The 23,000-nt window shown below is 55.0% G+C and overlaps 1 protein-coding gene across 1 annotated transcript in view; it reads left to right on the plus strand.

Moving 5' to 3' along the window:
• Nucleotides 1-23,000, plus strand: part of IGSF21 (immunoglobin superfamily member 21) — a 234,012-nt gene that overhangs the window by 153,682 nt on the left and 57,330 nt on the right. Inside the window, exon 3 of the mRNA XM_059374901.1 lies at nucleotides 2,758-2,879. Within this exon, the coding sequence (XP_059230884.1) occupies nucleotides 2,758-2,879 (122 nt within the window). The remainder of the gene's footprint in view (nucleotides 1-2,757; nucleotides 2,880-23,000) is intronic.

A 23,000-nucleotide genomic window follows, 5' to 3' on the forward strand; every position in this document is an offset into this window, starting at 1 on the left:
CGGCCCCAGGAAAAAAGATGTAAATAAAACCAAAGGAAAACTAGGTGCGTCCTTGAAACTCCCCTGTCCCTCAGCCGGAAACAGTGATTTACGACTCAGATCATTCCTCGGTGCTTTATCTGGGGTGTGCGGGTATGGGTGGACGTGTGGGGTGCAGCTGTATTTTCCTAGTAATAAAATCCTCGGTCCCGGCGAATAAATTTGAGGAGACAGTTTTACTGACAGATTTTTTTCTCCTTTGTATAATAAAAAAAAATGGAGTGAAATTTGAGATTGGGACGATAAGGGCTGCCGCATTTTAGGAGGAGATAAAAAAGCAGTTCCTGAAGGAGGCAAGGCTTCAAGTCACACGGGCAGGACGCCTTCCACTTTTACGACTTGGGGAGAACGTTCCTCAAGACTCCACAGGCCTCCCCGTGTCCTCCTGCTAAGGACCCGCTTGCCTGGGGGTGGGGGCACCGAGAGCAGCTGCTCTGTCTTCAGCTCCTGGCGGTCCCGCCTGCCTGGCAGGGCTTGCGCTGGTGGAGGGCAGCCCCACCCCGGGAGCCAGAGCCTCACCAGGAAGCCCCACGCGTGCCTTCGGCTGAATATCCTACCCTCTCTAAGCCACGGCTTCTTCCTCTGCGAAATGGGCAAGATGCGGTTCATTGCACTCACTTCCCAGGGGCACAGGGGGGGCCGCACAAAGCGATGGCACCTTTCTCGTCTGGGGCCAGATCATTCTTTGGGGTCATCTTGCACCTTTTGGGATGGTGTCGGCATCCCTGCTCTCGGCCCCCAGGTGCCTGCACCAAACTGCCGTCCTGCAAGGCCGTGACACCAAAGATGTCACAGAGACGGGGTGTGGGCAAAATCATCCCCCCCTCCCCCTGCTGAAGGCTCTGGTTTAAAGGTACTCGCTCCTCTTCCTCCCTCGTACCCTAGTCTTGGCGTCCCCTCTCTGGGCAGCCGGACTCGTGGTGCAGAGGAGGCGAGCTGAGAGCACACAGCCCCACAGGGGACGTGAGTCAAGAGGACGAGCTGAAGAGAAGCCCAGAGGTGTCAGAGGGGCATGAGCGTAGGGAGGTGTAAGGAGAAACCATGCTGTAGGGAGTCAGTCCCACTGCTCATCTTCCCACACAGGGTCCTGGAGCTTATCACCATGCTAACCCTGTCTCCGGGGTTCTCTGGGGCCCCCAGGGACAGTTAGGGACCTCTTCACTCCTTATGAGCTTGCAGACTGGGGTGCGGGGGGTTGGGGAGAGGTGACACATACTGATGTGGGCCGGTGCCTGGCACACAGTTGGCGCTCAATAAATGCTCGCCGGATTGCATCAAACCTGTGTCCCCTAAACCAGCCACCAAAAAAAGGCTACATAGGCCAGACAGATGTGGGTCAAGTCAGCTTGGGTCCAGAGGTGCCCAAAGGAGCCCGGCTGCCCCCGGGGCCCGTCCTCTCGGGAAGGCTGCAGATCTTTTCAGCATCCCCCGCCCCCACCGTAGCTGCACCCAACGCCTTGGAGAAAGCCCCCCCAGGCCACCGCCCTCCCAGCCAGCCCCCCTGCCTCCACAACCAGAGCCGCAGGGAGTTAATTCCACTTCTCCAGGCCCAGGCATGAGCCTCCTGGGTTGCAGGCTGTTAGCGTGGAGCCCAGCTGAGCCGCGAGAGGCGGCAAGCTCCGGGTCTATAATAGAGTTGCTGACGCAGGCGGAAAACTGTAGGGAAAACTGCAGCCGAGTAAACAGATAAATAATTGAAACAGTGACAACACATACCTTGCTGCTTTGTGGAGTAACACTTTCATTAGCTGCAGGCAACGCGGGAGCGGGGAGTGCCGGACACTTGGGTCCGACTTTAAATCAGCCTCGAAGAGCTGGGCGCCTGAGTAGCCTTTGTCTTCGGTCACCTCCTGGGGTTCCCCTCCCCCCAGACTCCTCTGGGCCTCAGTGCTCCTAGGCGCAGGGGGGGACCTTCCGCCCTCCCTGCTGTCTTGTCCCCAGGACAGCGTTTGAGGACGGTGAGCCCCTGTGTGGTCCAGGGGGCTCTATCCCCAGGTCGCTGGCATGAGTGTTCCCTAGTTTCCTCAAGGGCCCCCTGCCTCCAGACAGTCCTCACCCTAAATCATGTCCAAGGTAACCTCCACCACATTGCCTTCAGGGGCAGTTGTGCCCCCCAGCCTCCCCGGCCCTCCAGGACCTGGCAGCTCTTGGTTTCTCACCATTGCCTTTCTGCCCCAGGCGCTCTGAACACAATCTTCTTGCCTGGAGCGCACCTGCTCTTTCCTACCACAGGACCTTTGCTCTGCTGCCTCCTCTGCTGTCTCCTCTCCCCTGCCTCCCGCACTCCCACCTTTTGCCAGGTTGCCTCCTGCTGTTCCTTCAGAAGGCAACTTAGACCTCACTTCCTCCAGGAAGGAGGACGACCCTATCCCCAGATGGGAGCTGCATTCTGGGCCTATCCCTGACAGAATTTCTCAGAAAGTATTGCCTGGGAGAAGAGCCAGCTCTGCTCCTTCCTGGCATAGGTCCTCAGGAAGTCACTTCCCTCTAGAGCCTCAGTTTACACATCAGTAGAGTTGGGATAACCTGGGAGGGCTCTAGTGGAGGCAGTGACATGTCCCCTAGAGGCCTCCCCAGGGCACTGGGGTGTGGGTCGGGGTGCGGGTCGCACTGGCCTCTGATTCTCCCAGTGTTCCCCAAACCCCGTGCGTGTTGTCTGGAGCAAAGGGGCGGGGCTGGCTGAGCGCTCCCCGCAGCTACCTCTGTGCTCTGTTGCAGGTGACGGACGGCGGCACCATCAAGCAGAAGATCTTTACCTTTGATGCCATGTTCTCCACCAACTACTCGCACATGGAGAACTACCGCAAGAGAGAGGACCTGGTGTACCAGTCCACTGTGAGGTGAGGGGCCGGGCGTGGGGGGCCACTTCTCCAGCCCTTTCCCGTCGTATGCCCTGTGACGCTCTTGGGGGTTCTCACGGTCATTCCCCCCAACCACGGACGGGCTTGGAAGGCAAGGCGGGGGGCTGTGCTGCAGAGGGGAACCCAGTGCCTCGAGGGGCCTCCCCTGGAAGGAGGAGCAGGGAGGGGTGGAGTCGCAGCTCTGCCCAAGGCAGCAGACCCCCCACACTGCATGCCCCAACCCCAGCCCCACAAAGCCGGCTCCTCCCCAGTCCTGCGATGTGAGTTGCCCAAACCCAGTTTCCAAGCAGGGACAGTGAGGTCCAGAGAGGTGAGCAGCGTGCCCCACGTCCTGCAGCCGCAGGGACAGAGCTGGGATATTAGCCTGTTCTGCCTGGCTCAGCAGCGCGGGCAACACGCTCTCCGGTCTCCGCCGGTCCCCGCCCAGCCAGACCCTAAACAGCTGGATCCGGGTCAGATGAGGCAGCAGGACAGAAGGAAAGAGTCCTTAGGGATGGAGACACTTGACATGTTTACCCCACCCCTTTTCTAGAAGACTCTAAGGTAGCTGCAGATCCCATTCCGTGCCCTGCTGTGTTCTCGGTGTGTGGGTGTCGCAGCCCCGCGCCCTCCTCGTGTCCTCTCTAAAAGGCCCCAATCCTGTTTTTGCCCTTGGCGCTCATGTGCCAGAGTGCGGCTCTCCTTCTGGAGACCTGCTGAGCCCCTCGTCGGTCTTCAGCCCCAGCTCAAGCACACCCTCCCGTGAGATATCTTGTTTAGATGGTCTCTCACCCTAGCAGAGCGACTATCCCCCGAAGCCAGGTGGCTGCCAGCCCTCTAGTGAGAGGGGGAGAGATGGGGAGTGGGAAGCCTCACTACATCCATGACAGGTACCTTCACACGGACACTGAATGTGCACAGTCTTGCACACATACACACATGTGTGCGTTTTTCCACGTGACACAGCTGAATGCTTTGCCTGGTGCCCAGGCAAAAAGCAGCAGTCTGCAGGCCGGGCATGTAGTAGGTTCACAGTGAAATTTGCACACTGATCCTGGGTATGCTCCTCAGCCCTTAGGACCTCAGGCCTCCCTGGATAAAATTAGAAAACTGGATGGGAAGTTTGCACAGGGCTCGCCCAGCCCGGCGTAAGAAAACTGGCAGGTGATCCCTGCGCACTTTGTGAGAGGGAAGGTGGTGCTCCCCTGGAGGACCTTTCTTTGTTCCCCTCCTCTCTGGGCTTCGTGCCAGGAGCTGAGAACCAGCCCTTGTTGGGGGAATCTGGTGAGCATGTGGGCGCCAGGGGACGGGGGAGAAGCAAGCAAATGGCCGCAAAGATGCCTCTGTTCGTGTCCATGATTTCCCCTGTACCTGCTTCCAAAAAGGATTTGGGGCACCTTAAAATATTAAAGCACACCTAAGACCAGCCAGTTACAGTCGAGATGAAAACCTCATTTTGGGAAGCAGATAACCGTCCTGGGAGCCACAGATGGTTCTGGGGAGGTGAGCGCTCAGATCCTCCCCCCAACATCCCCCACTGCTTCCCAGAACCCACCCCCTGCCTCCACCCCACTCCCACAGGGTTACCCTGGTCTCTGAGAAGCAACTGCCCCCCAGCCTATGCCATCATCGCCTGCCCTCCTTTGGAGTCCTTAGCCAGGAAGGAAGCCCTAGAGCCCCAGACCAGCCCTTCCCAGCCTCTCCCGCTCAGTGGAGCCCCCAGAGCCCAACCCTGGGACCGTCCCAGAAGATCTGGTTCAGAAGGAGCTCAGCCACTTCCTACTGAGTGACCTTGGATGAGGACCTCTCTTGGTGTCCGTTTCTTGCCCTGCAAAGCAGACTTCATCGGATGGGTTTCTCACCATCATTGTAGGATTTATTTTATTTTATTTTATTTTTTAAAGATTTTATTTATTTATTTGACAGAGAGAGAGAGAGAGATTACAAGTAGGCAGAGAGAGAGAGGAAGGGAAGCAGGTTCCCTGCTGAGCAGAGAGCCCGATGCGGGGCTTGATCCCAGGACACTGAGATCAGGACCTGAGCTGAAGGCAGCGGCTTAATCCACTGAGCCACCCAGGCGCCCCATCATTGTGGGATTTAAATGAGATTTCTGTCCCGGGACCCTTCGTTCCAATGCTGGCCCCTCCATCTCCATGCGTTAGTGTCACCGAGGCTTGGTAACTCTGTGCCCGAGTTGCCCCGATCTCTAGAAGGGAATGACAGTAGTGAGCAGCTCCCGGCAGCCTTGTGAGGGTCCCCAGGTTAATTCACATTTAAGTGCTGCCACGGTCGCTGAGCAATGCATGTTTGCTGTTCTTGCCCAGAAAACCCGCTCCTTCTTCCACCATAAAACACCCTCACCTTTTTCCAGATCGCGTAAAAGCCCCTTATGTGTCTTCTGGCTCTTCTCATCGTCATGAAAAGACCCTGTAAATGCATGCGCAGAAGTTACTATTTTCTCTAGCCCCGGTTTACAGCCAGGGTTAAAGTTGGGCAAAGTCAAAGTTGGACTCGCCCCCGGCTGGCACGACACCGACTGCATCAGACCCCAGGCCACCTTGCTCTGGGTCTACACCATGCTGCCCTGCTCATCTTAAAACTGAGGACACTGAGGTCCAGGCAGGGAGGGGGTCCGCCCAAGGGTCACACAGCCGTGCTGACTTGTGGCCGGTGCCCTTTCCCTTCCCAGCCTCCGCTCCGGGGGTGGGTTCCCGGAGCAGCGCGAGCCAGAGCAAAGGAGCCTCAAAGAGGCCACAGCGGAAGGGAAGGAACGAGTTTAATCGGATCAGGGAGAGCTGGCTAGCAAAAGGAGGCTGCGTCTCCAGGCTGCTGGGCCCCATTAGGGCTGGCGGCGGGGCGCGGAACTCCGCATTTACATATAAATGAAGATATTTACAAATTAATGCATCTCAACTAGAGAGAGTCCCAGCTCCACAGCTGTCTGAGCCGCTTCCTCCTCAGCTGGGGAAAGTAGGGGGAGAAGGAAGCTGAGATCACTAAGAACTGGCAGAGAGCAATTCTCAGGCAGCTGAAAGGAACCCAGGGACTCCCAAAGCGTGTCCTCCTGCTGGTGAGGTTCCCGGAGGGATGGGCATGGCGGGGGGTAGGGGGCGGTGATGGGACAAGGGCTATGTGGCTGAGGATGGGCATCTGTAGAGCAGCCTTGGCCGATGGGAGATGTTGGGTGGATCTGCCGGCCGCTCTGCCCCCTGGGTGGGACTACTCAGATGGATGGCCACTGTGCCCTGGGGCTCCCCAGCAGGAGTGAGGCTGAGCGGCTCCCCCAGGATCACCTCTGTGATGCACCCATGTTGCCTCCTCCCCTCCCCACTACTCTTCACTCCCTTCCCAGCTCCCTGGGGCGCCTTTGCAAATTAGCCACTGGCTCCTGAATCCTTGTCACAAACTCTGCTGCTCTGGGGCCTCCCTGAGTGGGGAGGCAGGATAGGGGTGACAGTTCCACCTGCTGACTTCCTGCGCGCCGTCCTCCACACCTGCCCGCCCATGTCTCTGCCGCAGCCCTCATGCACCTGTTCCACCAGGCCAAGAACGGGTCGAGCAGATGGAGAGATCCCCCACAGAGGGGGAAGAATTTGTGGGCAAAACTTATGAATCTTTGCAGAATGTAGCACATCCCACATCCCAAAGTCTTCTGCAGTCAGCCCCTTATCCCATTCCTTATGTTGTGGATATCCCGAGGAACACCAAGCTGAAGCCAGCAGGCTTCCCAGGCCCTAATTTGGCAGCGAGGGAAGTCTACACTCAAAGAGTTGAGGGTGCTCCTGCCCCTCCCACACCTTGCCCATTTCCCTTTGCTGAACGAGGCCCCACTCATCCATTCAGGTTCCGCTTGCACGCCCCCTCTTCCAGGAAGCCAGTCATGACTGCCCAGACCAGATCAGATACCCCAGGGTACTTCCCCTCCATCCCCTCCATGCCCTGACACTAGGTGTTCAAAGTCTGCAGATCCCACTAGACTCGAAGCCCATGGACATGGGAATGGGTCTGATGTCTTCATCACTGTCCCCCAGCCCCACCCCACCCACACAACATTGAAGAAAATATGTAGATGCTTGCGGGGCGGATGAGTTAGCGGCGGAAGCTGTGGTGTTCTCCCAGCGGCTGGCTCTCCCCGCAGCTGGGGAAACGTAGGAGGGAGCGGCTTGCCTCCCTTCCCCCGCACCCCGCGCGCCTTCTCCAACGTTTTCATCCTTCATTCATCACAAAGGAATTGAGCAATTGCTACATGTCAGGGACAGTGCTGGGGATAAAATGGAGAGCAAGACATAATCAGACCTGCTCTTGTGAGGTTTGCAGTGTAAGGGGTGAGGAGAGGCAGACTATAAAAATATGTTTAAAAGAATAAGGAAGAATATTGACAGTTGGTGATAAGTGTGTGAAGGAACAAGGTAACGTGACAGAGAATGACAGGAATAACAGAGTGTGCAGCGGGCGGGTGGGGGGCGGCTGCAAGTTCTCTTACAGGAGGTGACATCTCAGCAGCAATCTACAGGATGAAAAGAAGTCACTGGCAGGGTTGGGGTAGGGAGGGCATTGCAGGTAGAGGGCACAGCAAGTGCAAAGGTCCTGAGGTGAGAAAGCTTGGCATGGTCTAGGGGCTATTAGAGGGCCAGTGTGGCCAGAGTTTTGGGAGCAAGCTGGCATTTTGTTCTGTGTCCTGGAAGCTGCTGAAGGTTATGGTCTGATGTGATATACCTTGCAAAGCTCCCTCTGATTGCCCTGTGCAGGGTGGGTTGGAGGCGCCAGGAGCGGAAGACAGAGCTCTCCCCAGATGAGTCTGGGGAAGGAGACACAGGTCTCTTCCTTGGCCTTGGGACTTAGTTTCCAAGCCTGAGTAAGCTGGGAGAGGGAGTGGCCACAGTGTGGCGCCAGCAGGGGCCAGGAGGCAAAGGGGTGCCTGAGAGCCAGCTTTCCCTCCGGGATCTGGTTGCCATGCCCTGGGAACATGTGCGCTGTCCCCAGAAGCCCCGGCTGGAGGTGGAGAACAGCTGGGTGAGTGGGGAGGAGCCTGGGGCCTTCTCAAAGCACAAGAGAACACAGTGACGCCTCCTTAATTCATATTTATCAGGGAAGGGAGATTGGGGGGGGGGGGATCAAGTGAATGAAGGAAGAGCCTGGAGGAAAGAGGGAGCGAACAGAAACGCAGCTTCCTTTATTGCTCCGAGACACACCTACTCACTATTCCCTTAATGGCCGTTTTGACCATTGCTGCCTCCAAGGCCCAGAGCTGGGGTGGGGGCTGGAGAGCAGGCACAGCACCCAGAGGTGGTCTGGGTGCAGCCCCAGCCTCTTCCTCATTGGACCTTAAAGCCTGTCTTCCTTCCCCCACCCCTGCGTGCCCAGAAGCTCCTCCCAGGCTCCGCTCTAGCTCTTTCATTTCAGTAACCCCAGACCCTACTCCGCGTTTAGAGAGGAACAATAAATATTTGCGGAACGAAGGGAGAGAAAGCGGAGATAAAACATGGAGATAAATAGCTAACAATTCGAGTAATAAAGTGATAGCTGTCCTAGGAAAGACTCCGATATAATGCAGTGACAGATCAGAGCTGGAGAGAGCCGGGAAATCACAGAGAAGGTGGCGTCTGAAGTGGCCCTAGAAGCATAAGGAGGTTTCAGACAAGGAGGCGCAGGGGGCAGACACTCTAGGCGGAGGGCACTGCGTGGGCAGAGGTGTGGAGGGAAGGAGGCTCTGGAAGGAGTGGCAGGACCCCTCCAAGCAGGCAGACAGACAGAACCTGCGAAGTACAAGTTCCCTAGAATCTGTTTGAGGGAACACTGTGCTGGTTTTTATTTATTTTTAAGATCTATTTATGTGTTTTGTTTTATGTTATTTATTTTTTTATAAAGATTCCTTTTATTCATTTGACAGAGATCACAAGTAGGCAGAGAGGCAAGCAGAGAGAGAGGAGGAAGCAGGCTCCCTGCTGAGCAGAGAGCCGGATACGGGGCTCGATCCCAGGACCCTGAGATCATGACCTGAGTCGAAGGCAGAGGCTTAACCCACTGAGCCACCCAGGTGCCCCTATTTATGTATTTTAGAGAGAGAGCAGGGGGAGGGGCAGAGGGAGAGAATCTTAAGCAGACTCCCTGCTGAGTGGGGAGCCTGATGTGGGGCTCGATCCCAGGACCCTGAGATCATGACCTGAGTTGAAATCAAGAGTCAGGCACTTCACCAATGGAGCCACCCAGCCACCCTTGTGCTGGTTTTTAAGTAGATGCATTCGCTCTTTGGTCCAAAGAGGCTTGCTTCCCAACAAGTGCCCTTGGATCTGAATTACATAGCTCCCTTGTCTTTCTGCACGTTATCAGGAGCCGTGCCTCCTTTTCCTCTGAAATATGCACAGTACGTGCTGTTTGCACAGACATGTCCATTCGTGTGTTCAGGCATGTGCCAGGTGATGCCCAGTTCTTGACCCGCTCCTCTCTCGAACCCAGTAAGCCTCTGGGTATGCGAAAGAGCCAGGGTGACATTATAAGGACAACCTTGAGCCTTTTGCTGCAGATTATTCAGAACAGATTATGCCTCTTAGTCTCATGTGAATTGAACCCCCCAAGTGGGAGTGGGTCCTGGTCTCAAAACCAGGGATGATTTTAGGAGCGAGGCTGCAGTTCTCCTTCCGGCCACTAGGGGAAGGTCCAGCCCCCGAGTTGCAACAAATTGTCCTTGGCAGGTGTGGGATGGGGGGGGGCTTACCCCCTAGGTCAGTCCCCGGACCTCCTGCATTAAGATCACCTTGGCAGTGGCTTAAAAAAGATCAAGTACTGGGTCCACCAAGATGAATTTTGATTCAAGGAGACTGGAGGGGGCCTGGGGCATCAGTCTTTTAAAAAAGTCCTGCAGTTAAAGTTGATCCAATCACGCAGCGCCTTCTGCCTGCTCCGATGTGCTGACTGGGGCCAAAGAATTCAGATGATTCTAGTTGCTGCTGGCCGCTGGAGGCCTGCAGGCGATTTTCCTAAGGCCCCGGAGGCCACACTCATTTGGGTTGAAGATGACAAATTAGTTGACCAGCTAGTGATCTCCCAGTCCAGAGTGACCTCACAGGCACCAACCAGTTCCTGAGCCTGGCTCACCCCCCTCCCCATGCCCGGCTGGCACATTTTTTGGGGGACAGAGAACAGCTGGTGTGCACGGGGGCCTATGCTGAGCTTCTCAGAAAATGAAGCCTTGACTAGGGAACAAAGGGGCCCAGGTGCAAAGGGCTCTTCCTCCAGCCCTCTGGCATTTTCCCCAAAGGCAGAGTGGCTCTCTGAGCCAGAGTCCCACTGGGCCCAACACCAGGCGGCTGCACCTGCGGGATAGCCCAGAGCACCAGTCAGAGAAGGAGAAGTTACTGGACCCGCCCGCGTCCGGCGCTGGGCCTCTCTCTCAGGACAGGGACCCTACCTATTTCACCTCTCAGTCCTCAGTGCCTGGCCCAGGGCCCAGCACGGAAGCCCAGGGCCTCAGTAAGGGCTTGTGGAATGAATCGATTGGCGGGTCATCCGAATGTGGGCTTAACCATTTCAGACAGTCCGCGGAACTGTTTCCGACCCATCATCTGGTTTCACCCTCACAACCGTCCCATGGAGCACCCATCTCAGATTCATGGAATCCTGTTGTATAGATGATGACACAGAAGAACAGAGAGGTGCGGTCACCGGTCCGAGGTCACACAGCATGCCCGTGGGGAACCCTGGGTTCACACACCCAGCCAGACTGCATCTCTGGGCCTCTGGAAGAGGTTTGTTCCATGCCCAGGGGAAGGCACTAGAGACTTGGGTAACTTACTAAGGACATATGACCTTGTGTGTCCATCCCAACACACACATGACAGATGTGTGCACGCGCTTGCTTGTGCACACACACACACAGTGGATCTGTAGCCCAAGGCGCTTGGTGCCTTTGGGTAGGAAGCTGCCAGAGTCAGTCTCCATGTTAAAACTAGCTACTGCCCAGCCGTTCCCGGCCCCTGGATGCCCTGGCCAGGGGGACTGAGCAGGGCCCAGTCCAGTCCCAGCTCTAGAAGTGGGACTCCAGGAGCTACCCCAGCTTCTTAGCTAGCGGCATCAGTCCCCTTGACCGGCTAATGTGCTTCCACAGCCCTGAGTGGGATGTGCCCCCTGCTCCTCACCCCTACCTGCCCCCTCCCCAGCCACCTCCCCCCGCAGTCACTCCGTGCATCACACTTCTGCTCTTCCCGTGCCAGTGGCCCTTGTCCACTCACACAGATGCCGCCACTGCTCACACTCGGGCCCCAAGTGGCCCAAACCAGCAGGGCCCACTCGCCACAGACTGGTGCTGAGCTCCCGCCTCCCCGGGGCCCTCACTTCCCACCCGAGGATGTTGATGTTGTTCTCCTCTTGTTCCCTGACTTCAGTCTTTCCTTTTGCTTCTGTGGCTTCCCTCTTAGCACGACCTTCTTTCTTTCCCCTTCCGGTCTTGCACTTCCTGTGTGGGGGTTTTGTCCTGTTACTCTGTGCATGCAAACACACACACGCGTACACATATACAGGCAAACACGCGCACACGCGCTCGCACACACACGATACCTTGCCTCCCCTCCTCCTGCACATCTCTTGGGATGGAGTCCCACAGTGGCCCCAGAATCTCCCCGGCAGCAGGGATCCCGGATTGCAAGGCCCAGAGCTTCAGGAGGGTCCCTATTCCACACTGGCCACACTGGGAGGGGTTAGGGGTCAGGAGCACTTCTCCATGGTTGGGTCTTGGGGTAGTGGACAGCTTTGATGCAGGGGACAGAGTTGAGTTGCTCTTTTGAGTTGGCAGCTCCCACAGAGCTGCGTCCTCCCGCCACCGCCGCTGTCCCCATTCTCTGTTCCCAAGCCCCCATGAGAAGGCCACTGGGGCTCCCAGAATGTGTCCTTCTCTCAAAGGTCTTCCCCCTGGGGAGGGAAGGCTTGCAAAGCTGTCTGCTGCCCTCTGGTGATGCACTGGGGTATTGCATCCGGGGGTCCCCTGCCAGTACGCCTCGCCCCCTCCTCCCCCACCCTCGCCAATCACAAGGATGGGTCTTGTCCCTTAAGCATGGGGAAGCTTCCTTTTTGCATCTCTAGGGCATCAATACCCAGCACAGAATGTCAGTAGAGATTAGTTAAATTAATGATCTGACAAGTTATCTAAATGCGGAATTACTACTTCTATCGGTCAGCAAAACTCTCTCCCATCCATCATTTGCTTAAACCCTAATGACAAACCTATAGAGTGCAGATCTCAGACCCTATTTGTGGGTATTAAGTTCAGCCCAGAGAGGGGAATAGCCCAAGAGCTGGGAGAGCTTCTTCCTGACACAGAAATTTCCTCCCTTTGGGGTTTCCCCAGTGAATGGAGCTGAGCCCCTTGCTGATGGAATGGGGGGCCCTGGGGTAACCCTCTCCTCCTCTGGGGAACAAGTTGCCTATTACCAAGGGCCTCCGGGAGACAGTGTCTTCACCCACCATCAACCATAGGGAACTGCAAACTCGAGTCAGACCTGGGATGCAGAGGGGAGGTAGCTGTGAGGCCATGTCCCAGGCACTGAGCTGCCTTTCAGCCACCTAAGCTAGGGCTGACGGTACTGATTCGTCTGCCATTTAAAGTGTTTCCTTTGAGCTGTGGACATCAGGAAACAGAGGTGAATAAAGGAGGTAGGGTCCCTGGGCTATGTCTGCAACACAGGGAGAGGCCGAGGGAAGGGCCTCTCTGGGGTCTGGAGTACAGAGGAAGCAGCCCGGTGGAGGCCAGGGAGTGAGCATTCTGGCAGGGGAGGAAAGCAAGGGGGTGGGAAGTGATGAATCCTGCAAAGAATGTGTGTGTGTGGGGGGGTGTGAGGTAGGAGCAGGCCTCTTGAACTTGACTGTACACAGGCATTGCTTGTTCAAATTCAGTGGTGGGGGTGGGGAACCCCGTGATCCTGTGTTTCCCATCATCTCCCAGGTGACGCCAGTGTTATGGTCCACACGACCCATTACGAACGCCCAGGGGAGCTTTGTACACTCCCGATGCCCAGGCAGAGCCCTGGCGGTTACATCAGAACCTCATGGGTGAGAGGGTGGGGTCACAGGCATCCGTTTTGCAAAGCCCCCCAAGGTGATTCCCACAGGCAGGTGAGTTTGAGAATCACTGCCAAAGAACCCTGCGGGTCATTAGAGTTTGAACTGTATTCTCGAAGTGATGAGGAGTCATTGAGGTTGATCCTGTTTCTGTTTCGGGGTTGTGAGATCGGCCTCAGCTACCGGGGAGGACATAGGGGCGGAGGCAGAAAGCACCCGTCACTAGGTGACGGGGTGTTGGGGTATGCTGGCCAGGCCGGAGGGGCTGGGATGCGAGGAGGGTCTGGAGGCAGAGCTGGCAGGACTCACCGATGGGCTGCAGGTGGAGGCCATCAGAGAGAGAGGAGTTGCCAGTGGCCTCCAGGGCCGTGGTCAAAGCACTTCGGTGGCGGTGGTGGGGGTGGGGGGTCCTGCTTCCTGAGGCGGGGAGACGGGCAAGGATCAGCCAGGGCTGGGGACCGCTGCAGAATTCCCAAGTTCTGTCTGGGCCAGGAGAGACGTGTCTGTGAGACACCTGAGCAAAGACGGCAAGTGGGTCGATGGACACGCGGGGCGAGGGACAGGTTTCGGTCAACAGACACAGGTGTAGAAGCCACCAACACATAGACGCCATTTAACGTCACTGTCCCCTCCCGGACTCAGGCCAGATCTGCCAGTAGCCTTCTGACATCCACCCAGGCCAACTGCCCCTTTCTTCAGGTGATAAAACCAAGGCCCAGAGACTGTGGGTGACTTCCCTAACGTTGCACAGCAAGTCAGCTGTGAAACCGAAGCCCATCTTCTGACTCCTGGAGAAGCATTTCTACTCCACAGAGCTCAGTGCGGCTTCTCCAACCCCGGCCCGTGGGACAGAGTTGCTGAGATGGCAAATCATTTATGTATCTGCAGTCAGAAAACCAGAGCTGTTTGAAATTATACACACACACACACACACGCACACTCACATCTTTTTCTTCTAAGTAAAAAATCAGTAACTGGGCTGTCAGCTTTATTACTAATTACGCAACTACTTTATTGCCAGTATTAAAAAAATTGAAGGCTAAAAATGTCCAGGAAGGACTTAATTTAGTAAACGGTTCAGAACAAAGTATTTGTCGTCGTGGTATTTCTTCACATTAGAATTTGCTCCGGGTGATTCAGACCTCCTCTTTAATATATTATTGCAGCCTAATAAAGTTCCCAGGTTCTGGGAGAATCTTTGCCTCGGAAGGTAATTTTGTTTCAGGAGGCGAGGACTGGGTGGGATTGGTGGTGAATGGGAGGTCGGGTGAGCCTAAGGGTCCTAAGGAAAAGTCAGGCAAGGAGACGAGCTCACTGCTGAGCATGCGCCGGCGTGCAGTGACGGCGGGTGGCTAAATGAATGGAGGATGGAATGTGTGAATGAATGAATGAATGAATGAATGCATGAATGCATGAGGGACTGGGGGAGGGAGGGAATGAGTGAACGGAGGAACAGTGCCCAGCAGGATCACTGGGTGGTTGCAGGACTAAGCCTCAGTCAGGGAAGAGGAGTCACCTGACACTTGCCATGGAGAGACATAAATGAGAAGACGATGGGGGCCACCAGCCTTTTGTGCAAAATAGGCACCTGTCATCTCCACTTGCAGGTAACACCAACTACGACCAAGACGATGAAGGAGCACCATGGAAGGCTGCGGGAAAGGGAGGTCTTTCTCGTTTGAGAAAAAGCAAAGAGGCAATCAGAGAAGTTGGGTGATTTGCTTCAGGTCACACAGTCCAGGAGCCAAGGAGGCACCAGGGTCCCAGGCTTCCTGGTGTCCCATCAAGGGCTAGCTGCTTCTTTCCAGCTCCCAACAGCTTGAGTTCTTTCTCTGTGCATCTGGGTCCTTCACTGCCCAGGTGCCTTCCACACCCAGCAGCCCGAGGGAGTTTTCAAATCATGGCACCTGCTACTTGAAGCCTTACAAAGGCTTCCCAGCTCGCTTGGGAGAGAACCCCGTCTTCTTGTAGCTTCAGGGCTCCCAGATTGCAGATGATCCCAACCACTGGGCCAGCCTCGTCACCCACCCCTCTGGCTCCCTGGCCATCCTCTGGGCACCTCAGCCTTGTGGCCAAGCTTGTTCCTGCCTCAGGACATTTGCTCGTGCTTCTCTTCTTCCCATGCCAGGTCTCAGATCAGACGCCCCCTCTGCAAAGATGCCTCCCTGATCACCCATCTGAATAGGTCCCCCCAACCCCTGTCCCTTATCCCTTTGTTCGTATTTGTTTGCTGCTTGCTTTCTCATGGCATTGACTACTGCCCAATGTGATCCTCTCATTTATATATCTGAATATGTGTGTTCCCTTTTGCCCCTTCCCTGATGCAACCCTGAGAGTGAGGGCTTGGTCCCTCTATCTCTCCTCTGTTCCTTCAGTGTCCAGTTGGTACCAGGTAGCTCCAGAGGTAGTCAGCGGCCAGTAAATACTTCTTATACAGATATGTGAGCTCCTGGTCAGAAGGTTAGGTTATTAGACCACAGCCTGGCATTGAGACAAGGTTCCCAGGGACCTGGTCCTGAGTCTGCAGGGAAGCTGCAGTGTGACTTGGCTGGTGACTCAGCTTCTCTTGAGCCTCGGTGTCCTTTTTCCAGTGCAAGAATGGGAGGGAGCACTCGGCGATAGGCATCGCTCCCAGCTCTATCTCTGACTGTCTCTTCTTTGCTGTACTATCTACGTGAACAGGGGGTAGACCTGGTCCCCAGGGTCCCCGAGCCCCAGGTGACAGGATTTTGTGCATAGCCGGGGCTGGGGCCAAAAAGACAGAGGCCTGGAGTCCTGAGACATGTCTGGAACCCGCCTCGGCACCCTATGGGTTCTTCCTTCTCGTGTTTGGATTCTCAGGGGGAGCGGCAAGCCCTTGCAATGGCAATTTCCTTGTGAGCTGGGCTGACACTCCTAATTATTATTTGGAGAGGCTCGGGGAGGTTCAGTTAATTGATTACATATTTCCTTCCGTGACAGGGCATTTGTTTGGTTCTGTCGTTCGTTTTCTCTTCCTGTGCTAAGTTAATGTTCCTGGGCATGTTGAGTATTTTGTGGGGACCATGGGACTAAAGCCAGTCATAACTCTCTCCCCACTCGCCAACCCTGCCAGGGGCTTTCGAGCACTTTAATTTAACTTCCCTGGACCTTTGCTTCCCCCTTGAGAGTGAGGATACAACCAGAGCCCTAAGATCGGAGGACTAACAGTAAAGCTAAGGTCAGTGGTTTTCAAGCTCTTAATACTGCAAGCACTTCCCACCCATAGACTTGCAAATCCTCAGTGTGGGGTTGCTGTTACTACCCTCATTGGGACGTGAAAGGATGGAGCTCAGAGAGGTGAAGTGCCTTGCCCAAGGTCAAGGTGAGAGGTGAGAGGTGAGAGACAGGACCCTGGGCTCTCAGCCAGTGCTCGGTAAATGCTCCAGCAGGCTTGGAGTATGGAAACATGGGACCCCCATCACCCTTGGCCGTGGTGCAGGCAGATGGGCAGCTACCAGATGCATCTACCGGATGCTATTCATGGTGATGTTGGGCGGGACTTGGAGGCTTAGCTCTAGTAATGATTCCAGCCCCACTGGCTGGGCGGCAAGGGGGGTAGTTGTAGGACCTCTGGTCTTCAAAGTGCCTAACCCAGAGTCCAGTCCATGGTTGTGGTAAGTAAGAGATGAGTGGGTCACAGGTGCTTTTTTATAATCTCTCCTCAATGTGTTGTGCATATTCTGTATGAGACAAGTTGACCCCTTCGTGCAAAATAACAAGGGCAACTATACTGGTACTGATGGAGGGGAGAGGTCATTGCTCCTGGGGAAGCTTCCCCACTTGCTCCAGCAGGAACACTCTGTTCCTGCGACCTCAGTAGCCTTTCTCATCACCTTCCATGGTCTGACCACCAGAGCGTTGGTCCTGGAGGGAGGGCCAGTGTCCGCACTAGGCTTTGCCGAGCTCAGCGTGGAGGAAATGCTGAGGGAACCAGAGAATAAGAGAAGGATCCAGCTTCTCCTTCTGCTTTGTGAGGACCCCTGCCTGGCTCCTCCCCTTGGTGCCCCTCCTGAGTACAGCTCCTGCCTCTGGTCTGGCCTAGAATATTCCGGGAGCAAGCAGGGAAAGGAGTCACTGAACATTGTATGCATCTGTTCATTCAGCCAACATTTCTGAGCACCTCTGATGGACCAGACACCGGGTTAAGCAAAGCAGGGAGACAGAATGGCAGAGGAAGTCAGACCCCTCCTCCAGAGGAAGAGCTTTGTCATGGAGCACTTTCGTAGGTTTGAATATTTTACTTGGATGATCTCATTCGAGTCTCACTACACCCCATGAGGCAGGCCGTGCCCCATGCCCCATGTTACAGCTGAGGAGACTGAGGCTCAGGCAGGCATGTACAAAGACCATGACAGTACAGGATATGGAGCCCAGGGATGGGCAGGAGGCCCAAGGCATGCAGGTGGCATCTTTCCGTGCCCAGGCAGCCCATCTGCCAGGGTTAGAGAGTTGCTGTGTGAGGACTGCTTTGGTGTGGGGCAGCGGGCTGCGGGAGAGTAACCTGCTTTGTAAGGTCTTCCCGGAGGGGTCAGAGACCCAATACCAGGAGCCTCACCATGGTGCTTTGCTCTCTGTCTGAGGGCTGCTGGCTCACGTTGTCTCCTCTGCTTGACCACTCACTGCCTCACCCCCAGCCCTGGGACCCCACTTCCCACCTTCCTCAGAGGTCCTCTTCTGGAAATTGAGACAAGAGGCAGGACCCCCCCTCCACCCCGTTCTGGCTTGACCTCAGTGTGGCATGGGAAGGCAGAAGGATGGCCCAGAGATTCTCTGAGATCTGTGGATGCAGCACAGCCTGAGTTCATATCCAAGACCCCTGCAGGGTACACCTAGAATTTTCCGCAGGCGCTAGGCTGGGTCAGGGCAGCAGGGAATGGCTGGAGCTCAGGCTGACGGGCTCAGGACCCCAGTCGGTGTCCCATTCACACAGCCACATTGGAAGAGCTGTGGCCAGGTTCTGCCTGGGTTCTGCCTCAGGGCCCCGGCAGCCCCAGTGAGGGGACCCCTCTCCCTGCTATGACCCCTGAGCTGCTATACACCCCCTCTTACTGGCCCTGCCCCCACCCCCAGCCTCTCCCCATCGTGAGCATTGAGAAAGGGGAGGAGAGGCCTACAAAGGCTCTGTCGGTGGGTCTGGTATCTTCAAAGGAACCCCAAGCAGATAGGTAACTTTTGTTGCTTTCATCTTCGTAGCCACAACACTAATTATATTATATAAAAATTATATTAGCACTTGTCTGGGGCTTCCTATGTGCCAAGTGCCAGTACTTCCCTGGTAAAAACGGTCATGGAGAAAATGCCACTGCTTGTCCCATTTCACAGATGGGATAACTGAGGGGCCATGAGCTTCAGTGTTTGCCCCAAGTTAAGTACTAAGTACATGGCGAGGGGCAGAGCCAGGATTTGAACCCAGCAGCCGGCAGCCAGAGTACCTGTCCCTCTCTGCTAGACCACACCACTGCTTCCACCCCAGGCTCTGAGTCCATTCATCTGTTGGCGCGTAGTGTGAGTGAAGTGTCTGGGGAGTCTGGAGGAAGGGGCCAGTCTCTGGGGTTAAGCAGACCAGAATGGGGAGCACAGAGCTGGCTCTTCAGAGCTGTGGGCCGTGGGGCCGTGGGGCCAATCACTTGGTCTCCTCGAGCACCTACATCACTTCCCATGACAGCCCAGTCCTACCCTGGGGGGCATTTCGTCCCTTGCCTCTAGCCAATGGTGAAGGCTGTTTTGCCTCCATAACACGCCCACAGAGGGGTGGGGGTGATGAGAGCTGGGCCCCAGAGCAGCCCACCTGCAGGTGCTGAGGTCTGACAGTACACACCAGGGCACCCTGGAGAGCCAAAGCTGATGAGCACAGAACAGGGCCCAGCAGAGAGCTGGTGAGGAGAGGCTGGCAGGTGAGAGAGTGCGCCCGGGCTGTGTCTCTGCTCCATTAGCTCTCTCTGCTCTGTTTCTTCCCCCGCCGGCCCAGGCTACAATGCCAGCCTGAGATCCAGGGCAGGGAGGGGCACGTGGAGGCCCTGCCAGCTGCTCTGGCTGATGATGGGCCAAGGGGGGGCCCTGGACTCATCATAAATCCTCTTTGGATGCCACTAAGTGTCCCCAGCTCTGCCCATGGCTGCCTGTGCAGCAACTGTCCACCTCCAGCCTCTTCGAGGCTAACAGAACCAACTCCAGATGCCTCTGTCAAGCTTTCAAGGCTCTACCCTGGTGGGGGGGGGGTCCCCATCTATGGATTTCCCTTTTACATGAAGCTATGCACCCAATAAAGTCCTTAATACAGAGGGTCTGGCTCAGGGAAAGACACACACACACACACACACACACACACACACACACGCATGCACACACGCATACATACACATGACCTGTGCCTGCCCGCCACACAACTTGAGGTGTAGGACATTCCCAACACCCCACAGGGTGTCCCCCCACCAAGAGGGAAATATGATTCTAGCTTTTGAATCAACTCAGACTAGTTTCTTCCGGGCTTGCTTTGCACATGAATAGAAGGACGCATTGTATGTCCGTCTTCTTTCCCCGGGCACGATGTCTGGGAGGTTCATCGGCTCGGTTCTATGTGTCGGTGGATAATCCTTTTTCATTGCTGTCAACTACTCCATTTATGGGGCTCGATTACGGACTACTTATCCGTTCTCCTGTGCAGGGGGTTGCTGCTTCCATTTTTGAGCAATGACAAGTAAAGTGGCTTTGAACGTGAGCGTTCATTTCTGTCGGATGCATCTCTAAGAGAAGGGATGCAGGAGCGTGAGGGGCGGCAGATGTTCAGCTTTGGTGGAGGTCACCTGTACTAACTTGCTACCATCGCTATAACGAAAGACAACAAGCGGGGTGGCTTGCCAGAAATGTATTCTTTGGTAGTTCTGGAGGCTTGAATTATGAAACTAAGGTATTAGCAGAGCCACGCTCCCTCTGAAAGCTCTAGGGAAATATTGTACCTTGCCTCTTCCCAGCATCTGGTGGTGGCCAGCAGTCCTCGGCTTCTGGGCATGTCTGTCCATCCTCTCCATCTGTCCTCACATGGCAGCCTCCCTCTGGCTCTGTGCATCAATGTCCCTCTTGTAAGGGACTCCAGACAGCAGATCGGGGCTCACCCTCATCCTGTATGACCTCATCTACGAAACATCCCATTGCCAAATAATGTCTCATTCAAAAGTAGCAGGCGTTAAGATGTCCGCCCATCTTTTGGAAGGACCTGATTCAGCCGATAACAGCACCCGTTGCCCAAGTGGTTTTCCCCTTTCAGAGCCCCGCCAGCAAGGGATGAAAGTTCTAGATGCTCCATATCCTGTGTGTTCCTACCCTTGGTGCAGATGTAGGGTGCCTCTGTTTCTTAAAACAAGCACCAGTTTCCTACTGACTTTGCAGAAGTGGCACTCATCACCCCTGCCTGTCTACCAACCCCCCAACTAATACTTCCAGAAAAAAACTCACACATTTTTGCCCCTGAGCATCTGTCCTGAGACCTCTACTCAGCCTTAGTTCAACAACTCCTCCCTGGTCCTCAAACCCAGGTGAGCAAGTACTTCATCTCTCTGCAATCCATTTCTTTGCCTGGAATGTTCCAGACCTCCACATGGTTTCCTCCTTTGGTCACTGCTCCAGAGAGGCCTTCCCCAACCACCTTGCCTAAAACAGGATCCCCATCACTATCTTCACTCTGCCTTTTTTCCCCCCTATAGAATGTATCTATGTAAGTTCCTGGTGTTGTGTGATACATACTTACAAGTCTGCTTGTTTCTGATCTCCCTTGCCCTCTAGAAGTCATGGTTCCTCTCCTCTCTTGCTCACCTGCTCCATCCCTAGCACCTGGAAGGTTGTCAGGGCAATCAATAAATCCTTGTTAAAGAAATGAATAATCGGATCTGTAGAATGGGTGAGAGCACCTACTTGCCCTGGGAGGGGGGCCGCTGGGTGAGGAAATTAGATCTTGCTCGGTCAGGTTCTAATGCAGCAGCAGCGAACTCCATCCCTGTGGCTGCTGTTTTCCTTCCTGTCTTAGCGCCTCCACCATGAATCACCGTAAATTTAGTATCTGACCATTTCAGAGGTCAGAAGTCTGATGTGGGTCTCACCGAGCTAAGATCAGGGGTCAGGAAGGCTGAGTTCCTTCTGGAATCTCCATGGAAGAACCCGTGTCTTTCCCTCCTGAAGCTTCTGGAAGCACCCATGTGCTTGGGCTTGTAGCCTTACGGCAGTGACATCGCCCCAACGTGCACCCGTTACCACCTCCTCTTTCCCGAGCCTGCTGCTCCTGCCCCTGTTTGCTGAGGACTCCTGTGATTTCACAGTCCAGGAGAGTCTCCCCGCCTCGGGATCCTTAAGCACACATGCAAAGTCTGTTCGAGCATTGGTAAGATGCAGGGACCATCCCCTTCCCCTTTCTGTACCTCCAGTTGCCTGTGCACCAGCATCTGGTGCATAGTAGCCTGGCAAGAAGCCCTCCTGTCCATCCCCGTGCCCCCACCATCTGGAGCTGGCCTGGTGGGCTGAGCTGCTCAAAGGCTTTTGTTGAACTGAATGGACCCACTGGGTGCTGTGTGGATCTGGCCCAGAGACGGGCTAGGTAGAGAAGTGGGGGTCGGGGGAGGAGGAGGCTGATGGGGGAGAGGAAGTGGAAGGCACTGCAGCTGGAGAGGCAAGAGGCGGACAGCTCATGCGAAGTTTGGGCTCCAAACACAAGGTCTCAAGTTCGACCCCCTCGGGGTGTCATGGAACTGGATCTTTGTTGGGAAGAATCAAGGCAGAAATGTAAGAGGTGACATGATAGGGTCACCCCAGCACTAGGCTCTTGGCGTCTGGATCCCAGCTCTGCCAGACTGGCTGTGGGACCCTAGGCGGGGCCTCAGTTTCCCTCTCTCTAGACTGGGACTGATTATAGTTGAGTACCTACCTTGTATGATGCTTTCGAGGCTTAAATGAGTTCATAAAGCTCTTAGAACTGGTACGAGGCACAGCAAGCAGAAGTGAGGGGATGATGATGGGCTAAGCACCTCACATGGGTGTTGGCCTCTGCCTCGTTCACCCAGCAACATTTGTTGAATGCCTGTGATGAACCAGGCATGGCACTGGGCCCTAGGGAGACAGTGGGGACCAACCCAACCCAGGCCCTGCTTACCCAGGGCTCTCGATGACCACTAGGGGGAGGAATCATGATTGCTCCCATTTCACAGGTGGGAACACAGAGACCTACACCTACCCAGCACTTGAGGTCCCATGACGAGAAAGCAGAGGTGCCAGCATTTAAGACTGGACAGTCTGTGCTCTGTGTGGACTCCTGCCCTCTGTGGCTTCCTGATTTGCATCCCTAGTACCCAGAGTCCTGGAACTCTGCCCTGAGTCTTTCTGGAAAACTTGGAAACGGCTCTGAAGTGGGGGGTCTCTTGCCTTATTACAGCCATCTCGGGAAGATGTGACTATTTGGCTGTGATCAAATTAAACCCGTGTTGTGGTATAAGTTTCTACATTCACCATAAAGCTAATAAACTAATAAATTAGACAGAATGAAAATATCATCAGGCAGGACTACACACTAACGCGTGGCCGTAATTACTCCCGTGGCCGGGGCCAATTTCTCAAATTTCGTCTTGGCCAACTTTCCTCAGCTCACCAATGTCCCTAATAAGGCATAACTCATTCTATAAACATTAAATTGACTTATTTATTTTAAATTACAGTGGAACTGAAAACCACCTTGATAAACCTATCCTCATGCACCTGCCTTCTCCAGAACATAGCCTGTATTTCTTTCTTTTCTTTTTTTTTTTTTTTTAAAGACATTGTCTAGTCTGCCTCGGCCCTCCCCCTCCTCCTCGTCCTTTTCCTCCTCCAGCTCAGCCTGGCTGCTCGCTCAGGCCACATTCCAGCCCGAGAGATCTGACTCATCCCCTGGAGGCGAGCGGGTCATCCTTCATGTATAAAGATGACTCACGCCTAATTAATAGTAGTCACAGGGCTAAAGTTTATTGAGTGTGTATGACCGCTGCTGTGGGCTGGGCCCTTTGCTCCAGCTTCTGCGTACATGAACTTGTT

Source organism: Mustela nigripes, chromosome 14 (assembly GCF_022355385.1).
Source record: "Mustela nigripes isolate SB6536 chromosome 14, MUSNIG.SB6536, whole genome shotgun sequence".
Taxonomy (NCBI): domain Eukaryota; kingdom Metazoa; phylum Chordata; class Mammalia; order Carnivora; family Mustelidae; genus Mustela; species Mustela nigripes.